The sequence below is a fragment of the Pogona vitticeps genome, chromosome 9, assembly GCF_051106095.1.
Source record: "Pogona vitticeps strain Pit_001003342236 chromosome 9, PviZW2.1, whole genome shotgun sequence".
Taxonomy (NCBI): Eukaryota; Metazoa; Chordata; class Lepidosauria; order Squamata; family Agamidae; genus Pogona; species Pogona vitticeps.
In genome coordinates this window covers 380,458-404,985 of record NC_135791.1, presented here as the reverse complement: position 1 = coordinate 404,985, position 24,528 = coordinate 380,458, and the positions used below count along the sequence as shown (strand labels likewise).

General features: G+C 57.6%; 4 protein-coding genes across 7 annotated transcripts; 1 reads left to right on the top strand and 3 right to left on the bottom strand.

Annotated features, from left to right (window-relative positions):
- MEAF6 (MYST/Esa1 associated factor 6) lies at window positions 1–5,038 on the bottom strand. Of its 4 annotated transcripts, XR_012080993.2 has the most exons (9): window positions 4,656–5,038; window positions 4,385–4,500; window positions 3,811–3,898; window positions 3,249–3,294; window positions 2,845–3,034; window positions 1,697–1,726; window positions 1,485–1,543; window positions 917–950; window positions 1–395 (listed from the first exon to the last, which is right to left on the bottom strand). XR_012080993.2 is itself a non-coding variant. In XM_072979627.2 (8 exons), exons 1-8 carry the CDS (start codon window positions 4,758–4,760, stop codon window positions 387–389), a joined length of 618 nt encoding a protein of 205 aa, XP_072835728.2. In that variant the 5' UTR covers window positions 4,761–5,038; the 3' UTR covers window positions 1–386. The 4 variants fall into 4 exon arrangements, 2 of the variants coding, with proteins under 2 accessions (XP_072835728.2, XP_072835729.2); XR_012080994.2 differs by lacking the exon at window positions 1,697–1,726 and having other exon boundaries at window positions 4,656–5,037; XM_072979627.2 differs by lacking the exon at window positions 1,485–1,543.
- Window positions 5,039–5,958: 920 nt separating this feature from the next.
- On the bottom strand, window positions 5,959–9,434 carry SNIP1 (Smad nuclear interacting protein 1). Its single transcript, XM_020800551.3, has 4 exons — window positions 9,271–9,434; window positions 8,665–8,767; window positions 7,444–8,027; window positions 5,959–6,993 (listed from the first exon to the last, which is right to left on the bottom strand). Exons 1-4 carry the CDS (start codon window positions 9,363–9,365, stop codon window positions 6,735–6,737), a joined length of 1,041 nt encoding a protein of 346 aa, XP_020656210.3. The 5' UTR covers window positions 9,366–9,434; the 3' UTR covers window positions 5,959–6,734.
- A 129-nt stretch (window positions 9,435–9,563) lies between these two features.
- Window positions 9,564–12,874, top strand: DNALI1 (dynein axonemal light intermediate chain 1). The gene is made up of 6 exons (XM_072980298.2): window positions 9,564–9,835; window positions 10,022–10,173; window positions 10,260–10,429; window positions 11,073–11,251; window positions 11,633–11,797; window positions 12,515–12,874. The coding sequence occupies exons 1-6, from the start codon at window positions 9,755–9,757 to the stop codon at window positions 12,548–12,550; spliced, it is 783 nt and encodes a 260-aa protein (XP_072836399.1). The 5' UTR covers window positions 9,564–9,754; the 3' UTR covers window positions 12,551–12,874.
- A 412-nt stretch (window positions 12,875–13,286) lies between these two features.
- Window positions 13,287–23,719, bottom strand: GNL2 (G protein nucleolar 2). Its single transcript, XM_072980297.2, has 16 exons — window positions 23,562–23,719; window positions 23,294–23,378; window positions 22,203–22,297; window positions 21,874–22,013; window positions 20,081–20,265; window positions 19,811–19,877; window positions 19,146–19,304; window positions 18,472–18,585; window positions 17,462–17,590; window positions 17,154–17,258; window positions 16,749–16,907; window positions 16,417–16,524; window positions 15,183–15,640; window positions 14,688–14,767; window positions 14,233–14,339; window positions 13,287–13,565 (listed from the first exon to the last, which is right to left on the bottom strand). Exons 1-16 carry the CDS (start codon window positions 23,623–23,625, stop codon window positions 13,413–13,415), a joined length of 2,208 nt encoding a protein of 735 aa, XP_072836398.2. The 5' UTR covers window positions 23,626–23,719; the 3' UTR covers window positions 13,287–13,412.
- Window positions 23,720–24,528: the final 809 nt, after the last annotated feature.

Sequence of the window (24,528 nt, the reverse complement as noted above, 5' to 3'; positions counted from 1 at the left end):
TGGGAAATTAAACACCAAGGTTTATTTTTAGAAAATTTCACACGCACAAGGCAAAAACAACTCCACCAGAGGCAGCAGAAGGAGCAGGGAAAGATCAGCAGAAGCACAACGCGATGGTTTCTGGAAGGGCTGCACAAAGACTCGTCCGGAGGAGAAGGTCCGGGTCTGTTCCTGTTCAGCACGGATGCAAAGCTTCGTGCCGGCTCCGGCCCACGCCAGCCCTGAGCGGCAAGCCCGGGAGGCATGTCGGCCCGGAGGGAGCGTGGCGCTCGTTTAGTCTTTCGGTGTGGACAGCAGTGCGGCGAGGGTGGTGGCACTGTGGGGGGGGGGAGGGGGGAGGGGGCGGAGGGCCGGAGAGCACCTGGAAGATTCGGCTCAGAGAAGCCTTAGTAGTCCTGGAGGCAGGGAGAGAGGGAGCGCATCAGGAGGGTGGACTCTACCGCCTCTGTTCTCTGCAGGCGAAGAAAGGGAAGGGCAGGACCCTAGCCCCTGTGTCGTGGTCGTCCCTCTCCCCCCCCCCATTTCCAGGGCAACCCATTCCACCACCACCCCCCATTGCCAGGATCCTTCCCTTTGCCCGGCACTCTTCCAAACTAAGGCTTCACCCAAAGGAGAGAGGGCTTCCTTTTCTCCTCAGGACCAGAGGGTGAGCAGAGATGGCTGAATTGCCCCCTCCGGGTCCCTTTGGCACCAGCTATGGGGCCCAGGTTGCATGAAGCCACACGCCAGCCATCCCTGGAGGGCCTCTGTTTGCCTCCCCACTTTCCACCACCCCCCCCGCTGGGACTTTAAGGCTGCCCTACCCAGCTGTCCCCTGGAACCCCACGGCTACCCTGAGTGGGGCCTCTGCGAACCGAGGAGGAGGAGGAGGAGGGCATGGGGAGAAGAATCCAGGAGGGCAGCCGCCCATACTTACAGCTCGGGGTTTCTTGTTCAACTTCAAATCAATCCTGTAACAAAAGATGGAAAGACAGCCCTGAGCAGAGACCGGGCGGTTCAGGGCACCGTCCACGGCAGCAGCTGCCACGAAGGATAAGTGGGGCAAAGGTGGCTCCCTCCCCACCCCCCAACCCTGGCCCCCAAGGCAGAGTCCCTCCACCCTGGCCCCGTCAGAAGGAGGAACGGATTAGAGGGTTAGGGAGCATCCTAAGAATATAATGCATGGTGTGAGCAGGATGAAAAGAGCGGCTCTGGAGGAGGAGGAGGAGGAGACAGAAGAGGTCCTGAGAGCTCAGCTAAGAAAACCAGCCTTGCGGGGGGGGGGGGGGGAAGATCCACTGGGTGATCACCAGGCAAGGCCTTCTGGGCTTTGCAGAGGGTGGGAGACCAAAGGCAAGGGCAACCAGCTTTACAAAGCAAAGCGAGAAGTTTATCTGCTTTTTAAAGTGGTGGGAAGCAGCAGGAAAGAGAAGCCGATTGATTGGTTTCAACTTCAGGTGTGTTTGTTTTTCAATTTTTGCCAAAGTTATTAAATAAAACATTACCTCTGTTGTGCTTTTGTCTGTATTTTAAAAAACTTGCCAGCCTAACCTAATATACATACCTACAATTAAACAGATAAACTATAAGTTAGAACGGTTTGGAGGCGGCTTGACAGGGAGGGGCTGGGGGGGAGGCAGCAGGCGGGAAGGAGCGAACCCTCGTCTACGCACTAGAGTTACCCCACCAGCACTGAGTCGAGTCAAGTCACACTTACTCAAAGTCATAATCAAACATGCCAGACGGGCTGCGGGGCAGCGTTGGAAAGGAAGAAAGCAACAGAAATTAATACACTAAGGAATTAAATCAATTAGTTGATTAGCCACCCTAGCAAGATTACTCAGAAGTTAAAAAATGAATAAATAAAAGAAAGAGAGAGAGACACTGACGCCCAATTCTAGCCTGATTGACAAAGGCACCCACCAAAGTCCTCCTCCTCCCACCACCCCCCCCCCCATCTGGCATCCTAGAGAGACTGCTATGGGTGTTAAGGCAGAAAAGCGGCAGGCATGACCCCTGGAAGCGACCCATGGGCCCCCCACCCCAGGGAAGACCCACTGGCCCCTCGGGACCTTGTGTGCATTTAAGAGACAGAGGAAGGAGGAAGGATGCAGGCCTTGTGTGACTCACAAGGGCAAAAACGGAGGCAGGAAGAAGCACCAGAATTGATTCTACCCCAACCCCACCCCACATTCCACCCCCAGCCCCACGGCCCCCACCCACGGGCCCCTCATAGGCTTTCACTAGAGAGAAAACTGACACAGAATTTATTTATTTATTTGATTTATACCCCGCCCATCTGGTCTAAAAGAATGGTTATCTCCTGCATAGAGAGAGAGAGAGAGAGAGAGAGAGAGAGAGAGAGACTTCTGCCTGCACTCTTGCACCCAGAAAAAATTTATGGGGTGGGTAAGGACACCCCATCCCCGCCCCAAATTATAATAATAAAAGAACTCTCCAGTTTCAGGGGAAATCTTGCAGAATTTGCCCCAGAAAGCCCAGCCTGACTCGGCCCAAGCGAGACTCTTCCTTCTCCGAGGCCTCAGGCCGACCCGGGACCCCCGGGCCTGCAGGGCTTGCTCTGCTTGATTACTTAAGAGGGGCAACCCACCCACCCACCCGTGCAATTCCTGCACCCCTTTGCGTGCCTCTCCTCTGCTCCCCCTTCCTGCTGCTGTTTTCCACTCAGCCCGACTCAGCAGGAGGCAAAAAGACCTCTGCCAGTCGTACACAGAGAGAAAAGTCTCTGTGTGTGTGTGTGTGCGTGTGTGTGTGTGTGTGTGTGAGAGAGAGAGAGAACCCCAAGCGACCGACCAACCGACCGACCGACCGACCGACCGCCCGTCCGGCCTCCGCCTGGCCCACCTGTGCCGGTTCTTGTTCTTCCTCTTTTTGTGGCTGCCGTGGTGGGTGCCCGAGGTGGAGGAGGCGGCTTTCTGGGGCTTCACCCCCTGGACGGAGCCCACCAGCTCGTCCGCCTCCTCCTGGCTGGGCTCGTTCTCCTGGTTGTGGAAGTCAGGGGAGGTGTCGCTCTCCGTCCCGCTGCCGGGCTCCCCTGGAAGGCAGACAGAACCAGAATCACACCCATACGTTCCCCCCCCCCGCGCCCAAAAAAGCTCCCCACCCATGCAGGAGAAAGGGTGGAGGCATCCAATCGCTTCTGCCCAGGAGCCAGGCGGCCACCGGGGAGGGGAGGGGGCCAGGGAGCAGAGCCGGCGCCCCGAGCAGCGGTTTGGACAGCGACTCGCCAGGAGCGCGCTGCAACTTACGTTTCTCAATGAGCTGGTCCTGAACCCCAGCCAACGCGCTGACGGCCTACGAGAGAGGAGAGACCCGAATGAGGACAGCTGGGGGGGGGTGTCGGTGGGCGTGAGGCGAGGAGGGCAGGGGAGGGGGGCACCAGGCCCCTCCTCCTGTTGCCAGGGGGCTGCCCCCTCCCCACGGGGCCCTCGCCCCTGCGGGCCGGAAGCCGCTCGCCTCCCAGCTGCCACCCAAGGGAGTCCAAAGCCAGCCCAGTCAATCGGGGTGACTCGGAGACAGGAGAGAAATCCAGGCCCGGACGCGCAGGAGCCAGGCGGTGAGGGGCCAGAGATCCAAGCAGGCGCACTGAGCTGCGGTTTGGGCCCCCGGCTGCAGAGCCAGAGGCTGGGGGTTCGATTCCCGCCCCCACTTGCGCCTCCTCTTCGACCGGGGCTGGATCCCTTCTCGCCCCCTGCCGTTCCAAGGGGGGGGTGATTCTGCGTTGCGCTCTTATGAAGCGGGCCGGCGGCTTCTCCATCATCCCCCACGCCGCCCCCCACCCCCACCGGGGCCTCCGAGGGCTGGACTCACGGCGGCCGACGTGACCGAGGACTTGCTGAAGAGCCGCTCGGCTTCCTTGAACTTGCGGTTCCGGCGATCGTTCTTGCTGTTAGAGTTTCTGGCTCAAGAGAGGAAGGGCCGTGAGGGACGGCTTCGACACACACACACACACACACACACACACACACACACCCCTGTCCCATTGGGGAACCCCACCTGGGAAGGGGAGGGAGAGCACCAGGGAGGGGGGCTGAGAGGAGGGCTTCCCCCCCCCCCCGGGAAGTGCCCCAGGAGCCCACCTCTTTCCTGCTGGGGAGGGGGGTCCTCTGCCCGCCCCGCCTCTGCCCCGCCTTGGGGGGGGGCTCTGGGTCCTCCGCGAATGGATCTGCCACCCCCTGCCTCCCCCCTCCCCATTCCACCCCCCCCCCCGAATGACCGGCAAGTTCCACCCCTCGACCCCCAAAGCCCCCTTTCCTCAGAGGGGCGGCCGGGAGGGGGCAGACTGGGTGGACCGGCCGACTGCTGGGGGGGAAGGACCCCACCCCCCGGGGTGCCGCCGCCCCGCCGCCCTCCCCTCCCCTCCCCGTCTGGCGGGGGGGCTCACTTCTGGTTGGTGAGGTAGCGGTCCCATCCGCGGATGATGTTCCCGTACATCTGGGTGTCCTCCAGGTAGCTGCCTTCGAAGGCGTAGATCTGCCGCTCCAGGTTGGCCAGCGTCTCCTGCGGGGAAGGGGAGAGCTTTTGGGGGGACCGGCCGGGGGTGCGGGGGTGGGGATGGGGGGAGGCCCGCCGGGAAAGCAGCCCCCGCCCGGTCCCTCCCCTCCCCTTTCCCGCCCCCCGCCCTCTGCCCCCCCCTCCACCGCCGCCGCCTTTACCGCCAGCTCTTGCTTGCGCTTGACCAGCTCGGCCAGCTCGCGGCGCGTGTCCGGGATCTGCGGCGGGGCGCCCGCCTTGGGGCCCGCCCCGTGCAGCGCCGCCATGGCCGGGCCCGAGACCCGCCCCGACGCCGAGGAGACGCCCGGCCTAGGTCGGTGGGTGGGTCGGTCGGTGGGTCGGTGGGTGGGTGGTCGCGCCGCCGCCGCCGCCGCCGCCTCCGCCTCCTCCTCCTTCGCTCGCCCGCCGGCCCAGCCCCGGCAGCCCCGGCGGCAGAAGCGGCGGCGCAGGAGCAGGAGATGCAGGACGCGCGGGCGGGCGGGCGGGCGGTCTTGCGCGCAACGGCGGGCGGAGCCAACGGGGCGGGGGCGGCTCTCCCCTGCCTGCCTGCCTGCCTGCCCGCCCAGACGGCGCAGGAAGGAAGGAAGGAGCGAGCCAGCCAGCCAGCCAACGGGGCGGGGCGGGGCTTCGTCGGCCACCCGCCCCCCCCCCCCCGCCCGCCGGCCCCGCGCCCGAGAGGCCTCCTCCCGTGCCGGCTCCTGCTGGCGGAGGGGGGCGGTTGGCGCCGGGCCCGGGGGCGCGATCCCTCCCTCCCTCCCGGGCGGACCGGGAAGGGGGGGCACTTCTCGGCCTTCCCTGCCCCCCCCCGAGCGGAGGCGGCCAGGCGGGACACAGGCCGCTCTTTTCTGATACTTTTATCGGTTCTGCTGTTCCAGAGGGGTTAAGGCAGATCCCCTGCTTGGTAAGGGGGGGGGGGGGGGACCGAAATAAAGGCATGCCTTCAAGCAAAACTTACAAACTTGTTTTTTATTATTTTAAAAGCAAAAGGGCCTCTGGTCAAGGAGATCCTGCCGTCTGAACAGGTTCCCCTAAGGTCTGCTTGCACAACCGGCCTTCATTCACGTGGGAACCCAGAGCAGGGTGTGCCGTTCCTGTTCCAGACTTATGTGCGCCCCATGGTTGGTGTGTGCGCTCCCAGGTGGAGGGTGGGGTTAAGGGGCACCCGCTGGGCCGGGGGGGGGGGAAGCCTTGGCCCTGTCAGGCCTTTGGGGCCGCCAGCTCCAGTCCGTCACTGCCAGGGCGGGTGGTAAAGGACGGCGGGAGCCGCCACCACCCTCCCCCATTACCCGCAGCCCCTCCAACAGCCAGCCCGAAGCCCAAAGCTTCCCGCCTCTCTTTTGTTGCAAGGGCGTCGCGCTCAGAACTCCAGAAGAAAGGATTAGGATGGGGAAAGCGCTTAAGCTTCTCTTGATCATGGTACGTTGTGTGCTCCGTATTACCAACAGAAAACATATTTCAGCAAAGTAGACTAGACCTCTTTTAATGTTCCAATGGAAATTGTGTCCATCAAACAAAAGTAAAAATACATCCCTGGGGAAAGGTAGGTGCCTGAGAAACAAAGGCAGTCTCCTCACTCCACTGGTAAGGAAGCCAGAAAGAGAGAGAGAGAGAGAGAGACACCACATCTTCCATTTCACTTCAGACCCCACTGCTTGCGATCTGCTTGAAAACATATTCTGATGCCTATATGCACCACCAAAATCCATAGAAAGCTTTACAACTACTTTCATCTTAGCAATGAATAAAAACAGGTAGAGACATTACAGAACACTCACCAGACTTATTTTATCTCAACATTCTATTTAAAAAAATAAGTAGTATCTGGTTTTCAACTATTTGCAGAGAAATGGGAGAGGAGATTGCAAAACATGGGCATATGTTGGTCTGCTTAGGTCTGTTGCTTCAGGACATTTAAAAAAAACAGAAACATGAACCGAGGAACTTCAGCACCGCATGGGTTGTGCCATGTTGGCATCCCAGACACTCTCACATCCTTGTGCCTTTTAGCTGACAAGAACCCCCTGCAAAGCAACCGCTCTGGCTTTGCCAGCCAGGGCCCACAACCCTCAACACCCCGAGTGTGTGAGAGGTGCTCCCCAAACAAGCAGTAACACGTCCAGCAAAAGACAGCAGATTTTAAGGCAGTGAGAGACATCGGTGCAGCAAAGCTGCCATGTCCGTGCTAAAGGTTGGAGCTGAGCTGCAGAAAAAAGAGCCAGTCCCCTCCCTGCAAGGTGCCCTCAAGTGGATTCTTCCTCCTCCTCCTCCTCCTCCTCTGTTTTCTGATCCACCTCAGTGGTATCCGATGACTCATGAAGGAGGACGTACTCCCTGCTGCTGAAGCCAAACTTCAGCACGTCCTTCTCCTTCAGTTCGTAATAACGCTGGGGCTCAATCTGCTTGTTGTTCAGAAATGTGCCATTGCCCGAGCCAAGGTCAATGATGTAGGGCTTGACCTTCCGGCCCATGGTGCCATCCGGACGTGTGTATTCCACAAGCCTGGCAAGAAACAGAAATTCAGGATGACCGACAACTGCTGCCACCACACCCCCACCCCCGGGGCACAGCTTTGCCTCAATTCTGCCTCCAAACAGGAGTCTCTCCAGGTCCCGACAACCCCAAGAACCACCACCACCACCACCCTTTCTAGATCTCTAGATTCTTGGGACATGTTGCCACTCTCCTTCCATGCCTTTTTGTGACTCTGGCTAGCTCTGGCTTCCTCTCTTGGCACGCCACTAGAAGTGGTCTTTAAATGACTGACAATAATATTTTCAATGAAGAATTCAAAGGTTTTCCCTCCTGTTGTCTGCTGGTTTCCTTCCTACACGACTCACTATTATTTCAGTGTTTCCCAAGAAGGGTATGTTTACTCTTTATTTTCTCTCCCTATCCACTGAGTCAGATTCCCTCGCCGCCACCCCCAGCCTCTAAAGGGCCCAGGCTTACCGGTACTGAAACACTGCATGCTGTTTGGAGCACGAGGGGTGGTCAATGGGAATGTCAGCAATACGTCGGTGCCTGCCCAGCAGATAGGCACTCTGCCTGTGAATGTACATCACCGGAAGAACCTCATCATTCTTAAAAGGGTACAGACGCCATCGCTTTTTGGGGATGCGTGCCTCCGGGGGCTCTGTGTACTTGATCACAACCCCTCGGAAAGTGTTGGTGTCCTCCAAAAGTGCGCCAGACAGTTCAAAGCTTGGCTTCTCCTTATTACCAGGATCCTTCTCTGCACTCTTGATGTGGGGTCCCTGCGTCTCCCTATCCTTCCCATCAAGGCTTGCCTCGGCCTGCGGACGATGCTCCCGGCGCCGCTCGTTGTAGTATTCCCTCTGTGCCTGCTGCTCCTGGAGGTGATGAGCGTCCTGGTCCCTCTCGTGACCCCCAGGCTGATCTCGGTGGGACTTCCTTCGGCCTGAATGGTCCCGATGCTTGTCTCGGTCCCCACTTCTCTCCCGCCTGTGCTCCAGCTCCAAGCGGTCTCGATTCTGCCGTTCCTCGTGGCCCCTCCGGGACCGATCCTCTCGTTCCTGTAACCATGGAAAAACATGGGTTTCAGGTTTTTAAATTGCAAGATATAACCCATTAATTAGTGTCATGCCATCGTGATAAGCAAAAAACAAGAAGCACAATATTTAATCCTCTGTAATTGTAGTTTTAGATGAGGCAGACATGTTAGCCTGTGCTAGTGTATCAGGTGGAAAATAAAAATACAGAAGATGAACATTTTGTTGCACTTTAAAAATTGAATGCTAGATTTATTTATTTATTTTATATGCCGCCCACACTACCCAAGAGTCTAATATTTGAATGTTGTGAGAATCACTTTTGTGGGAAAGTCTACAGAAATGAAAGCTCACATTCAAATACCACAGCCTGTCTTTAAGGTGTCATGATACTTTTGTCTTCTTTATCTTTCTTTGGCTTTTGGCCTAATAATTAACCTTATGAAGAGAGAAAGTAATCCACTGCTCTATAAAATAACACACAGGATAGGAAATGAGATCCACCACGTTCAGCAATTCACGGCTAACCAAAAACAATTAAAGTGGCAGCTCTAATGCCCCTTAAACCAGCCATGTGTCTGTTTTGTTTTACTCCAAAAGCTTGCCAGACGCTCTGCTTGACCAAGAAACTTCCTTGGCAGGATCCAGAACTTCATTTTACCTGCTTCACATTAGTGATCATGAAATTGGGACTCCGGCTTGTTTTCTCTCGAGGAGACCGGCTCCTTTTGTCAGAAGATTTGTTCTTCCTTTTTGACTGGGACCTTTTGAAAACACGAAACCCGAATGAAGGAGGCAGATTGAAAAAAGCACACGCACCCAAGGACAACCGAGCAGGAAGGCCCTACAGAATCCCCTGGTGGGATCCCCACGGCGGGCAAACCAGGCCAGAGAAGGAGGGGCGGCCACCGGGTGGATCCTGAGCCCCCTCGGGAGGGGCCCCGGTCAGGTCAGGGCCGGGCAGCCCCTACAGTCCGGACCCCAAAGGGCTGCTGCCGCCGCCTCCCGCCCCCTAAATGCTCGCTTCCTCGGGGGTGGGGGCTGGACCGACCAAGGAGCTGCTCTGGCAGAGCACCAGGGTCGAGACCTCGGCCGTCTCTCGGCGCGGAACGAGGGAAGGAAGACAGGACGGGGGGGGAGGGAGCCCCAACCACCCCCATTCACCACCTCCCAGGATCCCGGTCCCCGAGGTGGAGGAGGAGGAGGAGGAAGAGCCCGGGTCAGCGCCGGGGCTCCACGGCCGTCCCAGCGGCTGCGCGGGAGTCACCTGTGGACTCTCGACTCCCCCGGCGAAGAAGGGCTTCCGCGGGTGCTCCGCCTCTTGTGCCGGTGGTGGCGACGCCGTCGCTCGGGCTCCTCCATAGCAGCTCCGGCCCCGTTTTCCGCCGCCTCGCTTCCGCTTCCGGAAAGACCCGGAAGCGCTCCTCTCCTCTACCTCCCCCCCCCCCGCCGCCCTGACTTGCCCCGCGCCCTCTCTATGGCACCGCAAGCGCAGTCCGCCCACAGAGCGGAGCGCCTCAGGCCATGTGACTCACGGAAGCGGAAGTGGGGGAGGACTTGCCTGCCTTCCTACAGCGCATGCGCTGCCTCTCTCGCGCTTTCGGGTGAGCCCCAGAGTGGGAGCTCCAGCGGCGCGTGTCAGCTGACCGGCGGAGCGTCCCCGTCGCCATGGCAACCGGAACTCGACAGGCTCCGGGGCGAAGTCCCGGCCCAGCTCCGCCGCCGCCGCCGCCGCCGCCGCCTCGGGCACCATGATTCCTCCGGCGGACTCTCTGCTCCGCTACGAGACGCCAGTGCTGGTGAGCCGCAACACCGAGAAGCGTTCGCCCAAGGTAGGCCTTCCGGCCGGGAGGGAGCGAGGGAGGGGGGGGAGGGGGGGAGGGGGGGAGGGGGGGGAGGGGGCGGGGGTGGACGGGGTTGGGGAGGGTCGTTCTTCTTCCCCCCTCCCTCCCCCGCGTGGCCCCCCCCGCCCTCCCCCCGCCGGTTCTCTCAGCAGCGCCGCCATCCTCGCCCCGCAGGCCCGGCCGCTGAAGGCGACCCCGCCGGTCCCGACGACGCCGCCCGCTCTCGGCGGCCCGGTCCCGACCCCGAAGGGCAAAGCCCCGGCGCCGCCCTCGGTGGACTCCAGCAAGCAGGCCGAGGAGATCCTGAACGCCATCCTGCCGCCCAGGTGAGCGACCCGGCCGGGAGGGGAGCGGGAGCGGGAGGCGCTTGGGGGGAAAGGCTGGCCGACCACCTCCGCTTGCTCTGCCGCAGGGAATGGACGGAAGACAACCAGCTGTGGGTCCAGCAGGTGTCCAGCACTCCCAGCACCCGCATGGATGTGGTGCACCTGCAGGAGGAGCTGGACCTCAAGCTCCAGCAGCGCCAGGCCCGCGAGACGGGCATCTGCCCCGTCCGCCGAGAGCTCTACTCCCAGTGCTTCGGTGAGTGCGGGACGCCGGGCCTTTGCTCCTGCCTCGCCCCCCGTTTCCACCCCATCCCCGCCCCCCCAGGACCTGCTGCCTTTCTCTGACCAGCGGCCGCCGGAGCCGCTAAAGGGGCACCACTCAGGGGTCAGACAGCAGCCTCAGCCACTGCCCTTAAGGCTGCCACGAGATCTCACAAAGGACTGGGCCTCAAGCGCTAGTCCTTGATCCCAGGGGCGCCAGTCACTGTTTAGCAGGTGTCAATGGATCAAGGGGACATGGTGGCGGGTTAAACCGCAGAAGCCCCTGTGCTGCAAGGTCAGAAGACCAGCAGTCGTAAGATCGAATCCACGGGATGGAGTGACACCCCCCCCCCCGTCGCTTGTCCCAGCTCTTCCCAACCTAGCCGTTCAAAAGCATGTAAAAATTCGAGTCGATGAATAGGTACCACCACAGTGGGAAGGTAAACGGCGTGGAAGGTAAACGGTGCTGGCCACATGACCACAGAAACTGTCTATGGACAAACACTGGCTCTACGGCCTGGAAACGGGGATGAACACCACGCCCTAGAGTCAGGCATGACTGGACATCTGTCAAGGGGAACCTTTACTGGATCAACTGTCCCTCACAACACTGCCTCCCCAATCACTCTAATTTACAGATGAGCTGATCCGGGAAGTGACCATCAACTGTGCGGAACGGGGGCTGCTGTTGCTGCGCGTGCGGGATGAAATCCGCATGACGATTGCAGCGTATCAGACTCTGTACGAGAGCAGTGTTGCCTTTGGCATGCGGAAGGCATTGCAGGCTGAGCAGGGAAAGTCCGACATGGAGAAGAGGGTGAGTGGAGACCTGTAAGCTGCTGCCTTACCTTAGTATATATGTGTGTTGTGGGCCGGGGGTAGGGGACGAATAAGTCAGAAGAGAAAGGAGAGCTTTTTTAGAGGGACAAGAAGCTGAACAGGTCCTGGAGGGTTTGCACTGCTACCTAGTCCACCAACCAAAATGGGAGAGAGGTCACTACTCCCAACCTGGCACTTCCCCAGTTTGCTATTTCAAGCCTCCCTCTTCCATGGCCTTTTCCTCCTGCATTGGTCAAGATAGGACTCTTGCCCAAGATTAAGCTGTCCAAACGTGATCAAAGAATGATCATGAAATGGGCTTTGCGCCACTGGTTTCCATCAGGCATTAGCTCTGACAAACACACCTTGCTCTCCCAAGATTGCAGACCTAGAGGATGAAAAACGTGACTTGGAGAGGCAGGTCAACGAGCAGAAGGCAAAATGCGAAGCCATTGAAAAGAGGGAGCTTGAGAGACGGCAGGTAGAAGAGAAGAAGCACACAGAGGAAGTCCAATTCCTGAAACGGACCAACCAGCAACTCAAGGTGGGTAGAGCTTTGCATGGGAATGGACCGAGGGGCCTAGAAGCTTCTTCTCAGGTGTTTTTTTTCCTGTTCTCAGTTCTCACATGACTCAAGGCCAACCCCAGCAGAGATTCACTGCTGATTTCACAAAGCTTTTTCTGCCTTCCCTGCAAGGGGCCAGCTCAGCCATTAGAACCCACTGACGCTGGGCTGGGCTCCGGGCAGGCAAGGCTGACTACATAGTGGAGCTGGGCGGTCACTGCAAACCACCTCTAGGCCTGCAGCCCTTTGAAGCCTTACGAAGAGCTGGAGAACTGAGAATTGTTGAGCAGATGGGTTCTGCAGCATGCTTTAAAATAAACTGTTATCATCAAAGGCCATACGGGTGCATTCATCTGAGCTGGCAACCCCAAGATGGGTAGTCCGTGGTTCAAGTCTTCTGCATATCCAATTGCCCAAGACATAGTTTACACAGCGACAGAGAGATAGAGAAATAATGAAATGAAAGTTCTGGACAGGAGGCAGTACCAGGTCTCCAGTATTCATTATGCAACTGTTCTGCATGCCAACAATAAGAGAAGCTTATGTACAAATCATGGAATAAGGAATGTGAAAAAAAGCAGCCACCTACCCACCAAAGCTTATCCCCATCCCTGGTATTGCAACACCTTTCGGGGGGGGGGGGGTGCCTTTTGGGTGAAGAGACATGCTGACTCCTTATCTGGTTTTTCCTTTTAGGCACAGCTTGAAGGCATCATTGCACCAAAGAAGTAGACCTTCAAAAAGGAGGCAAGATGGGCTTCCCAAGCGGCAAAGCAGTATGTTTTCAGACCATTCTTTAATAATTTACAGCGTCAGCCCATTCCCAAACTGCTCCCTTTTGCCCCAACTAACTCCAGATACACATCCAAATTGAATTCTAATCATTTCTCAGCTGGTTTGGGATTTGCCTCAGCCTTTCCTACCCCCTGGAGACTTCCGACAAGATTTTTTTTAATGCAGAAATTGTGTAATCTATTAGTACTGGACAGGTCTCAACCTCACAACAAGCAAGAAGCCTGGGCAAAGGCACATTAAAGTAAGTGAGGATTCTCAAAATCTGGCATCTTTAATTAGCGTTTCCCCATCAACCAGCTCTTCCTGCACTAGAGCTTGGTTGGGGTATCAGCAGTTTGTTCTCCAACCAGGCTTCCATTTCTCTGTTTCATTGCCTTACGTTCCCACCAACTGCAGAGGAAAACTTGCAAGTATTCCCAGCTGCCCACCAAACAGCAGCTAATCAGCCTCTCACCCTCTTATGACCAGATTACGTAAAATCGCTCCAGGCTGCAGGCTTCCCTGTCTGGTAAAACCATGAGGCTCGTAGTTGACATGTTCATCACGAACAGAAAGATGTTTTTTTCTAGAACAACTACACACATTTGCACGTGCATACAGCCTCAGTTCCCAGTGTTAATCATGTGAATTCATCACAGGCACCTTGAAAACAATAGTATTTGGCAACAAGAACTTGCAGCACCTGTTTATTTTTCTCCTCTGTGACATGTGGAATTTAAAGATTTCCTCCAGCTACTCAGAGCAGTGCAGGAAGGAAGAAAGCTGCCAGAGCCAAAGACCCATGTCTATTTCTCTTTCTTTATTTTCGCTTATGTTTATTTCTCTTTGTTTTTGGCCTCTGCTCCCCAACGTCCTGTTTCTTCTTGTTCTTGTTTTTATTCTTGACGTTATGAGTATCATAGTATCGGACACCAACTTTCTTTGTCTGTTGCTGCCGCTCCGCTCTCCTCCGCTGTGAAAACAGAACCAAAACAGCAGATTCAAATGGGACACATGCACCCATAAATCAACGTACAGGAGCCAAGGATGTTTGCTCACAGTACGGGGGGGGGGGGGGGAATCGCCAAATAGCTCTTTCCCAACCCACTTTGAAAACCAGGCAAAAGAGGTAAGTTTACATTACTGCTGAATTTTAAAAATTTGTAGCCTGAGGTGGTATGTTCTGCTCCTCTCTGCAAGCAGCAGCACATAGACCTTCCCGGCACGGGTGTTCTCCTAGACTGATGGCCACACTGAAAAAACTCTGCCCTCTGCCCGCACCCCCATTACCGCCCCCCCAAGGCAGCAGGGATATCAATATTAAGCTGTGTGCGAGAGGGATGACACAAGCGTGGGCAAAACTACAAAGGCCATTCTGCCAGGACGTCACCTCAACTCACACATCCAGCCTCTGCACCAACACCCTATGTCAGTAACACCAAGCACCAGAAGTGCAACAAGTCACAGGGTTGGCATTAGTCAGAGGAATTTGTTCTCGTGAGAAGCAGGGACTTGCTTTTCTTGAGATACCAAAGTTGCGCTTACACAGAAAGCAGGTTCTGTGCCAAGTTAACAGACACTGGGCAAGGAACTGTGCTCACAATCCAGGGGAGCTACAAAGGCTGCCTGCGGATACCCACCTCCTTCGAGCTTTGCTTTTTGTGGGGCTTCATCCCCAGACCATCGTCTGTGTCCTGCTCTTCTTCCTCTTCCCTTCTCCTTTTCTCCGCTTTCCTCAGATCTTTTCCTGAAAAGCAACATTTCAAGAAAGGTGGAAGGCCCAACTCAGCTTTGCTCAGGAAGGCGGCCCAATTCTTTTGGAAGGGCCACACCTGGCAAAGTGAGGGTGGCTGTGGTTGACTAATGCCAGAGACTCTGCGTTAGGATAGCTCGGCCTTCTTCTAGCTGCTCGGCCCCCAGGACAGGCTCAACCCATCCAGGAGCACAAGGGTGGATTCTCACCAGCAACTTTACACGCCCCACCCTGGGTAGCCTCAAAAGGCAGGATGCATCACAGAGGGCTCCCCTGCAGAAGCAAGATGGCCAGGGACAGCCTTCCATGGAGCATGGGAAGGCTGTAAGAGTGCCCTCTTACCTCCTGCTGCCTCCGTTGCAAGAGCCATAGAGTCCACGTGTGATTTTGCAAAGACTTTTTCACTGAGTCCTTTGGGGATCCTATGAGGCAGGAAAGAAAAGATTTAGAATCTTGCATCATCATCTTCTCTCTGTGATGTAGCAAGGGCTCCTGCCTCCCTCCTCATTGCCTCAGAGGATTTAGTGGCCATGTTGCAGTGGCACTGCCGAGCGAGAGCACGGCCACGCACACCAGAAAAACAGTAAATAACACTGGCCTCGTTGCCACAGGAAGAAGTAGTAGCCAAGCTGTGCTCAGAGCCGGAGGCCTTCCCTAAAACTGCCAGAGGCAAAGAGCCCACTGGGCCCAGTTCCTGGTGGGCTGCGGGGTGGAGAGCCTTGGCTGAAGCAAGCCTGGAGGCAGCAAATGGCTGGACAGTTCTTCTGTTGCCACCGAAGGCAGGCCTTGCTTAGCCTTTGGGGCCCCTTTCCCTGCACAGCCGGTAAGGGCTCCTACCTGACAGCCGAGAAGCGTTTGGCTTGGGCCTTTTCCAAGAACTTCTTGCACTTGGCAATCTTTTCCTCCAGGGACTGCAGCACTGCCTTGGAGTCTGGCCGGGGGCCTGCTTTGCAGGAGGACAGGCGGGCTGCTTCTCCCCGGGGGCAAGGGTGCTGCTGCTGCTCCCCTGCCGCCGCTGCCTCCTCCTCCTCCTCCAGATCACTCTCGGTCTCATCAGCATCCAAGACATCCACGGGGACCAGGTCTTCTTGTAAGAATTGAGGGGCCACGCTGATCTTCCCAAAGTTCTGCCGCACATGAGCCAAGGGCCATTTTGCTGCTCCATCGGGGTGGTTGCTGCTGCTGCTGCTGCTGCTGCTGGCCTGTTCGGTCTGCATCTCTGCTGGCTCAGAGGTCTCTCCAGCTCTCTCGCTCGGACAGGTCGCTGCGGGCCCTGATGGGGTCGCTACTGGAGGCTGAAAGAGGCAGCAATGAAACCTCATCCGCAAACCCTGGTTACCAACACATACACACACAAGATCCATCGTGTCGGTTCTACCCAAGATGATTTTGGCACCTCCTTCCACTGGCAAACCTCTGAGCAAGGCTCTTGGGAAGTGAGCAGAATACCGATTCCTCTGGTAGGATAATCAAGGAGCACCTCCAAAATCTGTACGAAATGCATCATCATTATCACCATTGCCATGTAACAGAACACCCTACCTGCCCCCAATAGCTCTCTAAACATGAATCCTCAAACGGTTCCTGTTCCGACCGTAAGACCTTGTCTTCCCAAGGGTGACGTGATCACCTTTTGAACATGATGATCGCATCTCCAGGCCCTGGCAAGTTTGGGAAAGACCCTGTCCAAACCCTGGGGAGCCACTTGATGCCACAGGGACAAGTGATAGCTGTGTGCCCAGTGGGCCAAAAGAAAGGCAGCTTCCTCAGAGGGAAGCAGCTCTGACTTGAAACAAAGAACCAAAGGGTTGCAATCCAGAAGCAGAGAAGAGCAAACCCCTTAGAAGCAACCATCTCGGAAGATGAGGGAGCCCGCTGCCAGATGTTAGGACCACCTGGTTCTCTGCCACGGCTCCCAAGGGAAGGGCCTCGTCCGACAGTCCCAGCGTTTGCAATTGCAGCGATCCCACAGAACAGCTGCCGCCTCCTATTCAGACGGAATTCCTTCCTTCCTGAAGAAGACTGGTAACGTTCTGTCTCAAAAGGAAAACAGTGCTCACGCAGATCTTACCTGAGGCTCTTGCTCCATAGTTGGGGGCTTCACAAAGAAGGGGATGCGGCCCCTCTGCCAGTCATTCAGCACCATCTTGCTAACTGTGCGCACATCCGGCTCTCCTCCCTGGAATCATGGGCGGGCACTTTCAGACCCCATGGCCAGCAAAAAGGGCAGAGGGAAGAGCTACACGCCTCCTCCTCTTCCAGTGGCTTCACTTCCCAAATCCAGACCCTGCTAGGCAGGCATTCAGCGCTCCGGCCAACCCTCTCGCCCCCTCCCAGGGGCTTGCCTCTCCTCCTCACCAGCCCTGCCTCTTCCCCTGTGGAAGAAAAGGCAGCTTCCTTCACCTTGAGCAGCTTCCCAGTCTGGAAGGCCAGTTTCTCAAGGAAATCCTCCGCATCCTGCCAGGAGTCTATTTTGTACGTCTTGCTAATATATTCTGACTTGGCTCTCTCCAGCACTGCAGCAATGTGGTCTTCTGGAGTCTTGATCTTCTCTACTTGAACCTGGAAGGCACCAGAAGAATCAGCCTCGCACACCAGAAGAAAAAAAATCGGCTGTACTTGAGCCCAACTGGAGTGGCAAGAAGGAAAAGGGGCGGCTCTGAAGGGTGAAGCCCACAGGACACCAGCCACCGAGGATGTCCGTCCGAAGGCGGTTTAAGCCCCTGAACCTGATCCTCACTTTGGCAACGAAGTGCGAAGGCCAGGCCTGTTTGGGCCAAAAACACACGCATGTGCGTGCACACCCACCACTCCTTTCAGCACGATGTCCGTTTCCGTGTCTCCAGAGGGGTACACGACTCCTGGGCAGTCAATGAGGAAGATGCGGCGCATCAAAGTGATGTACTGCCACACCTGTGGATGTAAACGTGGGATCAGACGTGCCAGCACTCTTGGGGCTGCCAAGCAACAAGCAAGAGCAACCCCTGGAAGGCCCTGATCCGCCTCTGTCCCCCAGCGCTGATGGCCAGGCGCCCAAGGGCCTCCCCTCTGCGCCAGCATCGCCTTTGTGTCTGTCTGTCCTGCCAGAGGACACCCCCAGCGGTCGGGGCACTTGCCTTCGTCTCACCGGCGATGGGAGCCACGTTGCAGACCTTCTTGGAGCGGAGTGTGTTGATCACCGAGCTCTTCCCTACATTAGGGTAGCCAATGAAGCCCACGCTGATCTGTTTCTTGTCGACATGCAACTGTGGGCGGAGGGGAGAGGCGTGTAATTCCTATCCATATCCCAGAAAAACTGGGAGAGAAGCAGGTACTCCCCATCCCTCCACTGGGAACATTTCAGGTTGAAAGTGCACCTGCTGCTTGTAAATGTGGCCGATGCCAGGGGCGCCATTCCCTGGGCCCTTTTCAGCCACCTCATTCTAGGAGACAAGTCAGGCCTGGGGAAGGGGTTTGGTTTCTTGAGTCAGCTACACAAGGCAAGGTCTTTCTCCGAGGGCCACCCACCAAATGGCTCTGGGCTTCTTCCAGAACCAAGGAAGGCAGGAGGTGCTTCCTTCACTGCTGCTTTGGCCACCCAAACACCTCTTCCCCCCCCCCCCAGTGACCAGGACTTTGCCTGCTCTCAGAGGTGCTGCTGCTGCTGCTTCCCTGCTCTCTGAAAAGTGCAGAAACCATGAGAAGTCCTGTGGGGCCAGAAGCCTCTTGATTTGTGGGGGCTGATTCTCAACCAGGAAGGAAAAGGAGGTGCATACTTGCATTTGCGTGCACGCACCTACTTAAAAGACCACTGCCACCCTCACCCAGCAGACTCCAGCTACAGAGCTTGGTGCCAGGGAACACTCTTAGCAAGCTCTAACAGAGCCCCAGGTCTGCCCCCCAATGCCAGCAAGTGGCCCACAACTGGGCACCTGAACTACCTGGACAAACCACCTGGAGAGTCTATCCTCCCTCCTGCTTTCCCAGTGAGAGATGCAGGGCAGAAGAGCCAGACCTGAATTTCCTTTGAAACGGGGCTTCCTCGCCCTGCTCATCCCCACCCACAAACAGAGGCACAAGCTCAGCATCCCCTGTATTCCCGGAGGATTCCTAGACACTGAATCGCTAAAATAAAAGCACGGCATACCTTTCCAAATTGCCTCAAGAGTTGGATGAAGGCTCCTTTTCCAAAAGGGTTGGTGAGGCTGGCGTGGAAAGCCAGCGTTGGGTACTCTTGGGAGAGAACGGCCACCCAGCGTTTCTAGAAAGAGAGAAACAACCGCGGTCACTCTCCCCGCCTTGCGCAGCACCGCTGCCTGAGCACCAAGGCGCTCACAAAATCTCCTCGGGGCCAACCTGTGATGCTTCCTCTCTGGCGCGGCCGTCTCCCAGATGCTGTGGCCTGAAAGGACCCCTTGCGCCCTCTAGCCCTGCTCTCCCCCCCCCCAGCCTCTCTGTGCCACTTCCAGAAGCGCCCACCCCCACCCCATTCTGGGCCAAGAAGCACAACTGGCCGTCACCTCCATGGATAAAGAAATGGGATGAGCGTGTCGGGGGGGGGGGTTGGATGGCAGACCATACAAGGTCCAGGAGGCGGACCCTTGAAGAAGCGGTTCTTCTGCTCTAAAACAGCCCAATGCCCTTTCAAAAGGTGTTTCCTGGCTGGCTCAAAGCATCCTCTCGGGCGACTGGGATTCAGGCCAAAGCCGGACATCCCTTGAAAAAGAGGCCCTTCGGACCAAGGACTGGGCAGCTGTTCTTGGGACCCTACGAGAGCATTTGCATGCCGAGTGCCCAACCATCCGCCTCCGAGGGACTCACCGTGGCCCATGTAGGCACAAGGTCACATTTATTCAGGACGAAAATGAGGTGTTTCCAAGGCTTTTCTTTCTTCAGGTAGGCCTCCACGTGGGGGGAGCGGGTCCCCAGGGGGTCTCTGGCATCCAGCACTTGCACAACAACATCGGACGAGTCAATCACCTGTCCGTTCGGGGGGGGGGGGTAGGAGAAGGCAGGAGAGCTGTCCAGCTGGGCAAAAGCATCGACTCAGATGCTCGGCGCCCCACGTGACCCAGCCCAGATCCCCCAGGCCCAATCCTGACCCTCCTCACAGGCTTTCGACTCTGCCCTTCCAAGCCGCAAAAGCAAGGGCCGTGGCTTCTCATGCCAGCAAGCCTGGCACAACATTGTGGGGGCCAAGCCCCGAGCCCTCTTCCGCCCCATCTGGCAGGAACGCCAGCTCTGAAGCGCCGCAGTCTGGACTCCGAGGCGGAGGAAGCGGACGGAACCCTTCTCCAGTGGCTCCATCTGCTTTAGAACTCCTAATCCAAGAGGCCTGGCGCCAGCCTCGGCCCGAGGCCTTCCAGGAGCCACTCTCAGGGTTCCTAGGAAGAGAGCAGCACCGGCATTGCTCCACTGGGTGAGAAGTCAGGTGGGGGCCCAGAACCAGCCCCCCATCTCTTCTCTCTCACACACACACACCGTACCTTGTAAAGCTCTCCCCAGATCCGCTTGGACTGCCCCTTCTTGTAGATTTCCTCTTGTGCTTCATCCCTGTGAGAGATGGCCGGAACTGTCACAGCAGCCTGGACCTTCTTCTACAAGGTCGGGCGGGGAGGGGAGAGCTACCTACTACCCACATCCACTGTCCTTTGAGGGAAACCTGGCCTTTTGCTGCCTCAGGCAATGAGGGGGCAGGAGGGGCAGCAGAGGACTCCTGCGTCCCCAGCAAAGCAGAAAGACAGCAACTGACTGACCGCACGCCAGTATCTTCAGTCATCAGATCCCGGTCCTTGTCTTGGTCGTAGCTGCTGGCCTCCGCCATGGCGTTTTCCACCAGTGACTGCACATCACTCACAGAGAGGTTCGGCCGCTTCCTTTGCGATTTGGGGCCAAATGTTGTTTCAAACGTTTCCGTGTCAAGAATGTGGACTTTGGAATTCTGAAGAGAGAAAAGGAGACGTCATGCTAGCCGTGCCTTTGTTCACAAAAAGAGCCTTGCTTGTCGGACAAGCCGCAGAGAAGACCGAAGACCGAGCTTCCCTCGGAGAAGGGCTTCAGCGCTGAAGCCGCCGTACACAGCAAACCGTAACCCACGCCACAAGGATGAAAACGATACAAAGCAGAGATAACATTTCATCTCTGCTTTGTTTCACTGACAAGGTTTCAGGCCCTGCCAAACCTGAGCTTGACAAGGATAATCTGCCTCATGTTTTGACTTCTCCTTTTAAAAACCAGCTCCAGAGGCCAGGCCCTTTCTCGGAACAGAGTCTCCTCGAGCTAGCAAGAATTGCTCCTCTAGTGATGCGCGCCTGAGCTGCACCGAGTCCTTTTCTTAATTTGGGATGTTTTTTGTTGTTTTATTAGACACACATGGAAACCCCCTGAGGACACAAAATCATTCAACAAAAGAGAAACCAGGCTAGCAGGTCACATCAGAGGGGGAATTCTTGACTGGAGATGAAAGCATGGCCCAGGGGAGGGATCCTTCAATCCAGGGGAGACACAATGCCAAACAGGCACGGCCCTCCACCACCACCCCACGCTCCCCACCAACATCAGGCTAGGAGGCCACAAGAGCTCATTATTGCTTCCTACAGGGAACGCTAAAAACCCCAAACAACTGCGTAGGACTGTCCCTGGATGGGGGTGGCGGGAGAAGCATCTCCTGAACAAGAAAGCAGCTGCACTCAAATCCAGGGAGAGTAATCACGTTGCCGCTCTCAGACGGCCATTCGCAGCATGAGCCACATGGCCTCCCGGCGGGCCCTGGCACCTTTGAAGGGGGCGCAGACTGGAAACAATTATTCAAACATCACCTTATAAGGTTTGTTCTGCAGCTTGTACAGCCCGGATTCTTTCCTTTTGTGTTTATGGCCATAGGACCCCCCCGACCCTCCCCCCCAAAAAAAAGGCTGCGAAGGGCTGCTCTAAGGGCCTGAGAGCCCACGTCCTGCTGGGCTTCTCTGACTCCACCCAAGCACTGCAGGCAAGGAGGAGCAAGGGCGCTTCACACACCAAGCTGGCTCCTCCCTGGGTTCCAGTGAAAAGCAGAACCTCCTCCAGGCAGCCGGCCTGGCGCTCCCTCGGAGAGCAAAGAGCTCCGTGCGGCAGGTGGGGGCCTGCTTGGAAACAGCTGGGCCTACGACACTTGGGGGTCCGTTCTGCATTGTGCACACCCAGGTGAAGCACCTCCACTAGCTGTTCCTGCCCTCATCTGAGGTCAGTGCTTCCCAACCTTGGTTCACCCAGGTGTTCTTGAACTGCTACTCCCAGAAACCTCAGCCAGCACAGCTGGTAGTGAAGACTTCTGGGAACTGCAGTCTAAGCACATGGGAACCAGTGCCCTAGGTCAACTGCAATTGGAAGAGTAGGGTCTATTTGTGTGTATGGAAGAGAGAATGCTTCCTGGGCAGCTCACCACCTACACATGCATGCCTGTGTGTATATACACAGTCACACACCAACAGAGGAACAAACTCAGTTCCGCAGCTGCTTGGCAGGAGACGAGAAGCGCCCCTCCCAAAAACGATTCAGAAGCCGGACTCACGTGAGGCTTAATGCGGTCGTGGAGGAGAGAAAGGGGCAGTTTGCTTTGCCTCATGACCACTCTGTAGGGGTCCTTCATCACCGTCTCCATCTCCTCCTGGAACCTCTGCAGGGACGACTGCTTGATCACACGGGTGTTCCCTGTGCGGGGAGAACACATCAGGGCCCCAGTGGTGCCCAAGATCCCTGGGCTAGGAGCAAAAGGGTGCTTCCGGAGCACCCAGGAGACAGTCCCTTGGTTCCGCACCGACACAAGGGGGACTCTCGGGAAACCTTTCTCCACCCAAGAAGCGCCTCCCAAAAAATGCTGCCCTGAGAAGGCAGGCTTACCAAACCATTTGATGTTGGGCTCCACTCTTGCGACCGTCCCTGGGGCCACCGTGGACTGGAACTGCAGGGGCCGGATCACCTTCCCACGGTTGTTCCTGCAATGAAAGGGACCTGCTGAGAGCCTTCTCTTGCAGCACTCATCCAGCTCCTGAGCTCTATAGGAATACAGAGGCTTCCCAGGGAATGGGGGAAAGGGAGCAACTGGCCCAGGGGAGCTGCAGAAAGGCCCTGGCCCCTCTCCCCCAGAACTGGCAGGGTCTCCTCAGCGGCATCTGGCCTCCTGGTTGGGAAGAGAGGATGCAGGCACAGGGACCTCAAGGTCAACAGCAACAGGAGAGGGTTGGGGAGAGCCTGGCTCTTTGAGACCAACCCACTCCCCCCACCACCGCCGCCATCCCTGCCAATCCGTGCCGACAATCCTGTCATCCGAGCAGCAACTTCCTACACACTTGGAAAAGGAATTCAGCTAAAACTGGAAAGCTTTCCCAGAGTGGGGAGAGTAAATGCAGTATGATTAGCAGAAGCAAAACTTAATCATTGGAACTTGTGCGGGGAAAAGGGGAAACAGGAAAACCCACCCCTCAGAGATGCTACATTTCGCACTTGGCCTCTTTTACAGAGGCAGGGGTCTTGCCTGTTTCTGTTTAGCACCTGCTTGTGGGTACAGGGGCCAGGAGGGCCATAAACTGGCCAGGAACAGGGCTCTTTTTGCAGAACAGATGGATGCAGGCCTTCGGAGGAGGGAAACCTTTCCTGGCCTCCCACCTTCTATAATCTGGGGATGAACTGTAGCTGAATTGCAGAAGGCCCGGGCAGAGCAGCGACTCTTGAGAACCGTCCTTTTATTTGGAAAAGGGGGGGGGGGCTCTTGTGGGGGTCCTGCTCTACGGAGGGTCAGTTAGGACGTTTGTGGGCTTTGGACGAAATTGGGCGGAGGGGGGGGGATTCAGGGCGGTTGTGGCTGCTGCTGCTGCTGCTTTCCCAAAACTGCGCCCCCCCACCCCCGCCCCGCCAGCGGGGACGAAGGGGGAAGAACCGGCTCCCTCCTGCCCGCTCCTCCGCCGCCGCCGCCGGCGCTCGCCCGCCCTCACCGGCGCTCCTTCTGCCGGTACATGTTCAGGCGCCGGATGGTCGCCCGGTCCCGCATGTTGTGGCCCCCGGCCCCGGAGGGACGATCTGCGGAGAGAAGCCAGCCAGCGGTCGGTCAGTCGGTCCCCGGAGGGCCGGAGGGACCCCCATCCATCCCGCCCGCCCGCCCGCCCGGCCATAACCCGGGTCCGAGGGCCTCCGGCCCGGAGCCGGGTCCACACGTGCGCCGTGCACGTGTACGCGGGAAGGGCTTGACCCGCGTGTCCCTACCGGGGTTGGTGCTGGCCCGCGAGGGGTTGACGCTGGCGCGCCCCTTGAACGCCGCCTTCACCATCTTGGCAGGAGGAGGAAAGGGGCTCCGCGGACACGCCGGGAAAGACTTCCTCGAGGCGTCGTGACGCACTTCCGCCCGCTCCCGGCTCCCAGGCGATCCGCCGCCTACCTTCGCGGCGCAGCCGGGTGGCGTCACCACGGGCCGCCCTTTGACCGGAGGGAGGGAGAAAGGAGGCCCCGCCCCCCGGCAGCTTCCTCGGTGCTGGTTGGAGGCGTGCTCCCCCTCGTGGCCGAAGGCGGCCCTGCAGGCCTCGTTCCTCTCCCCTTCCCCGCCCCCCCGGGGAGGAAGTTAATTCGGGGCCAGAAAAGGATAGCAGTGGGTTGTGGGTCGAATCCGGCTGGAAACCCCCGACCGCCAGAAGCAGAAGGGACCCTACGGGGCCTGCCGCCTTTGGCGAGAAGACCACCCACCCCCTTGGAAGGGGCAGCGAGGCTCGAGAAAGGCTGGGGGTGGTGGTGGGGTGGGGGGGGAAGCAGGGAAAGAGGAAGAATCTGAACACTCGAGGGCTGCACTCAGGAAAGGAAGGAAGGGACACCCCCCTCCCCCGGGCCTGGCGTTGACGAGGCTTGGTCGAGCAGGGCGTCCTCAGCAGGGGGGCTCCGGAGGTGGCCGTAGGACCTCTTGACTGCAGCTGGGCAACAGTCCCGGTAAAAGTGGAGCCGCCCCCCCCCAGGGGCACACCTCGGGGGTCCCGTCCGTTCCCGCCCCCCGGGGGGGGTGTCTGCAGGCCAGCCCCCGGGCACCCCTGCTGCACCCACGTCGTTATCGCAGGTTAGCTTTTCCACCAAAGGCTTCTTCCTTTAGGGGGGGGGCTTTGCCCCCAAAGGCCACGGATAAGTATTTCAAGGAAGCAGGCAAATCCTAAAAGATTCCTGGCCAGAGGGCGAGGCCGTTGCCAGAGGG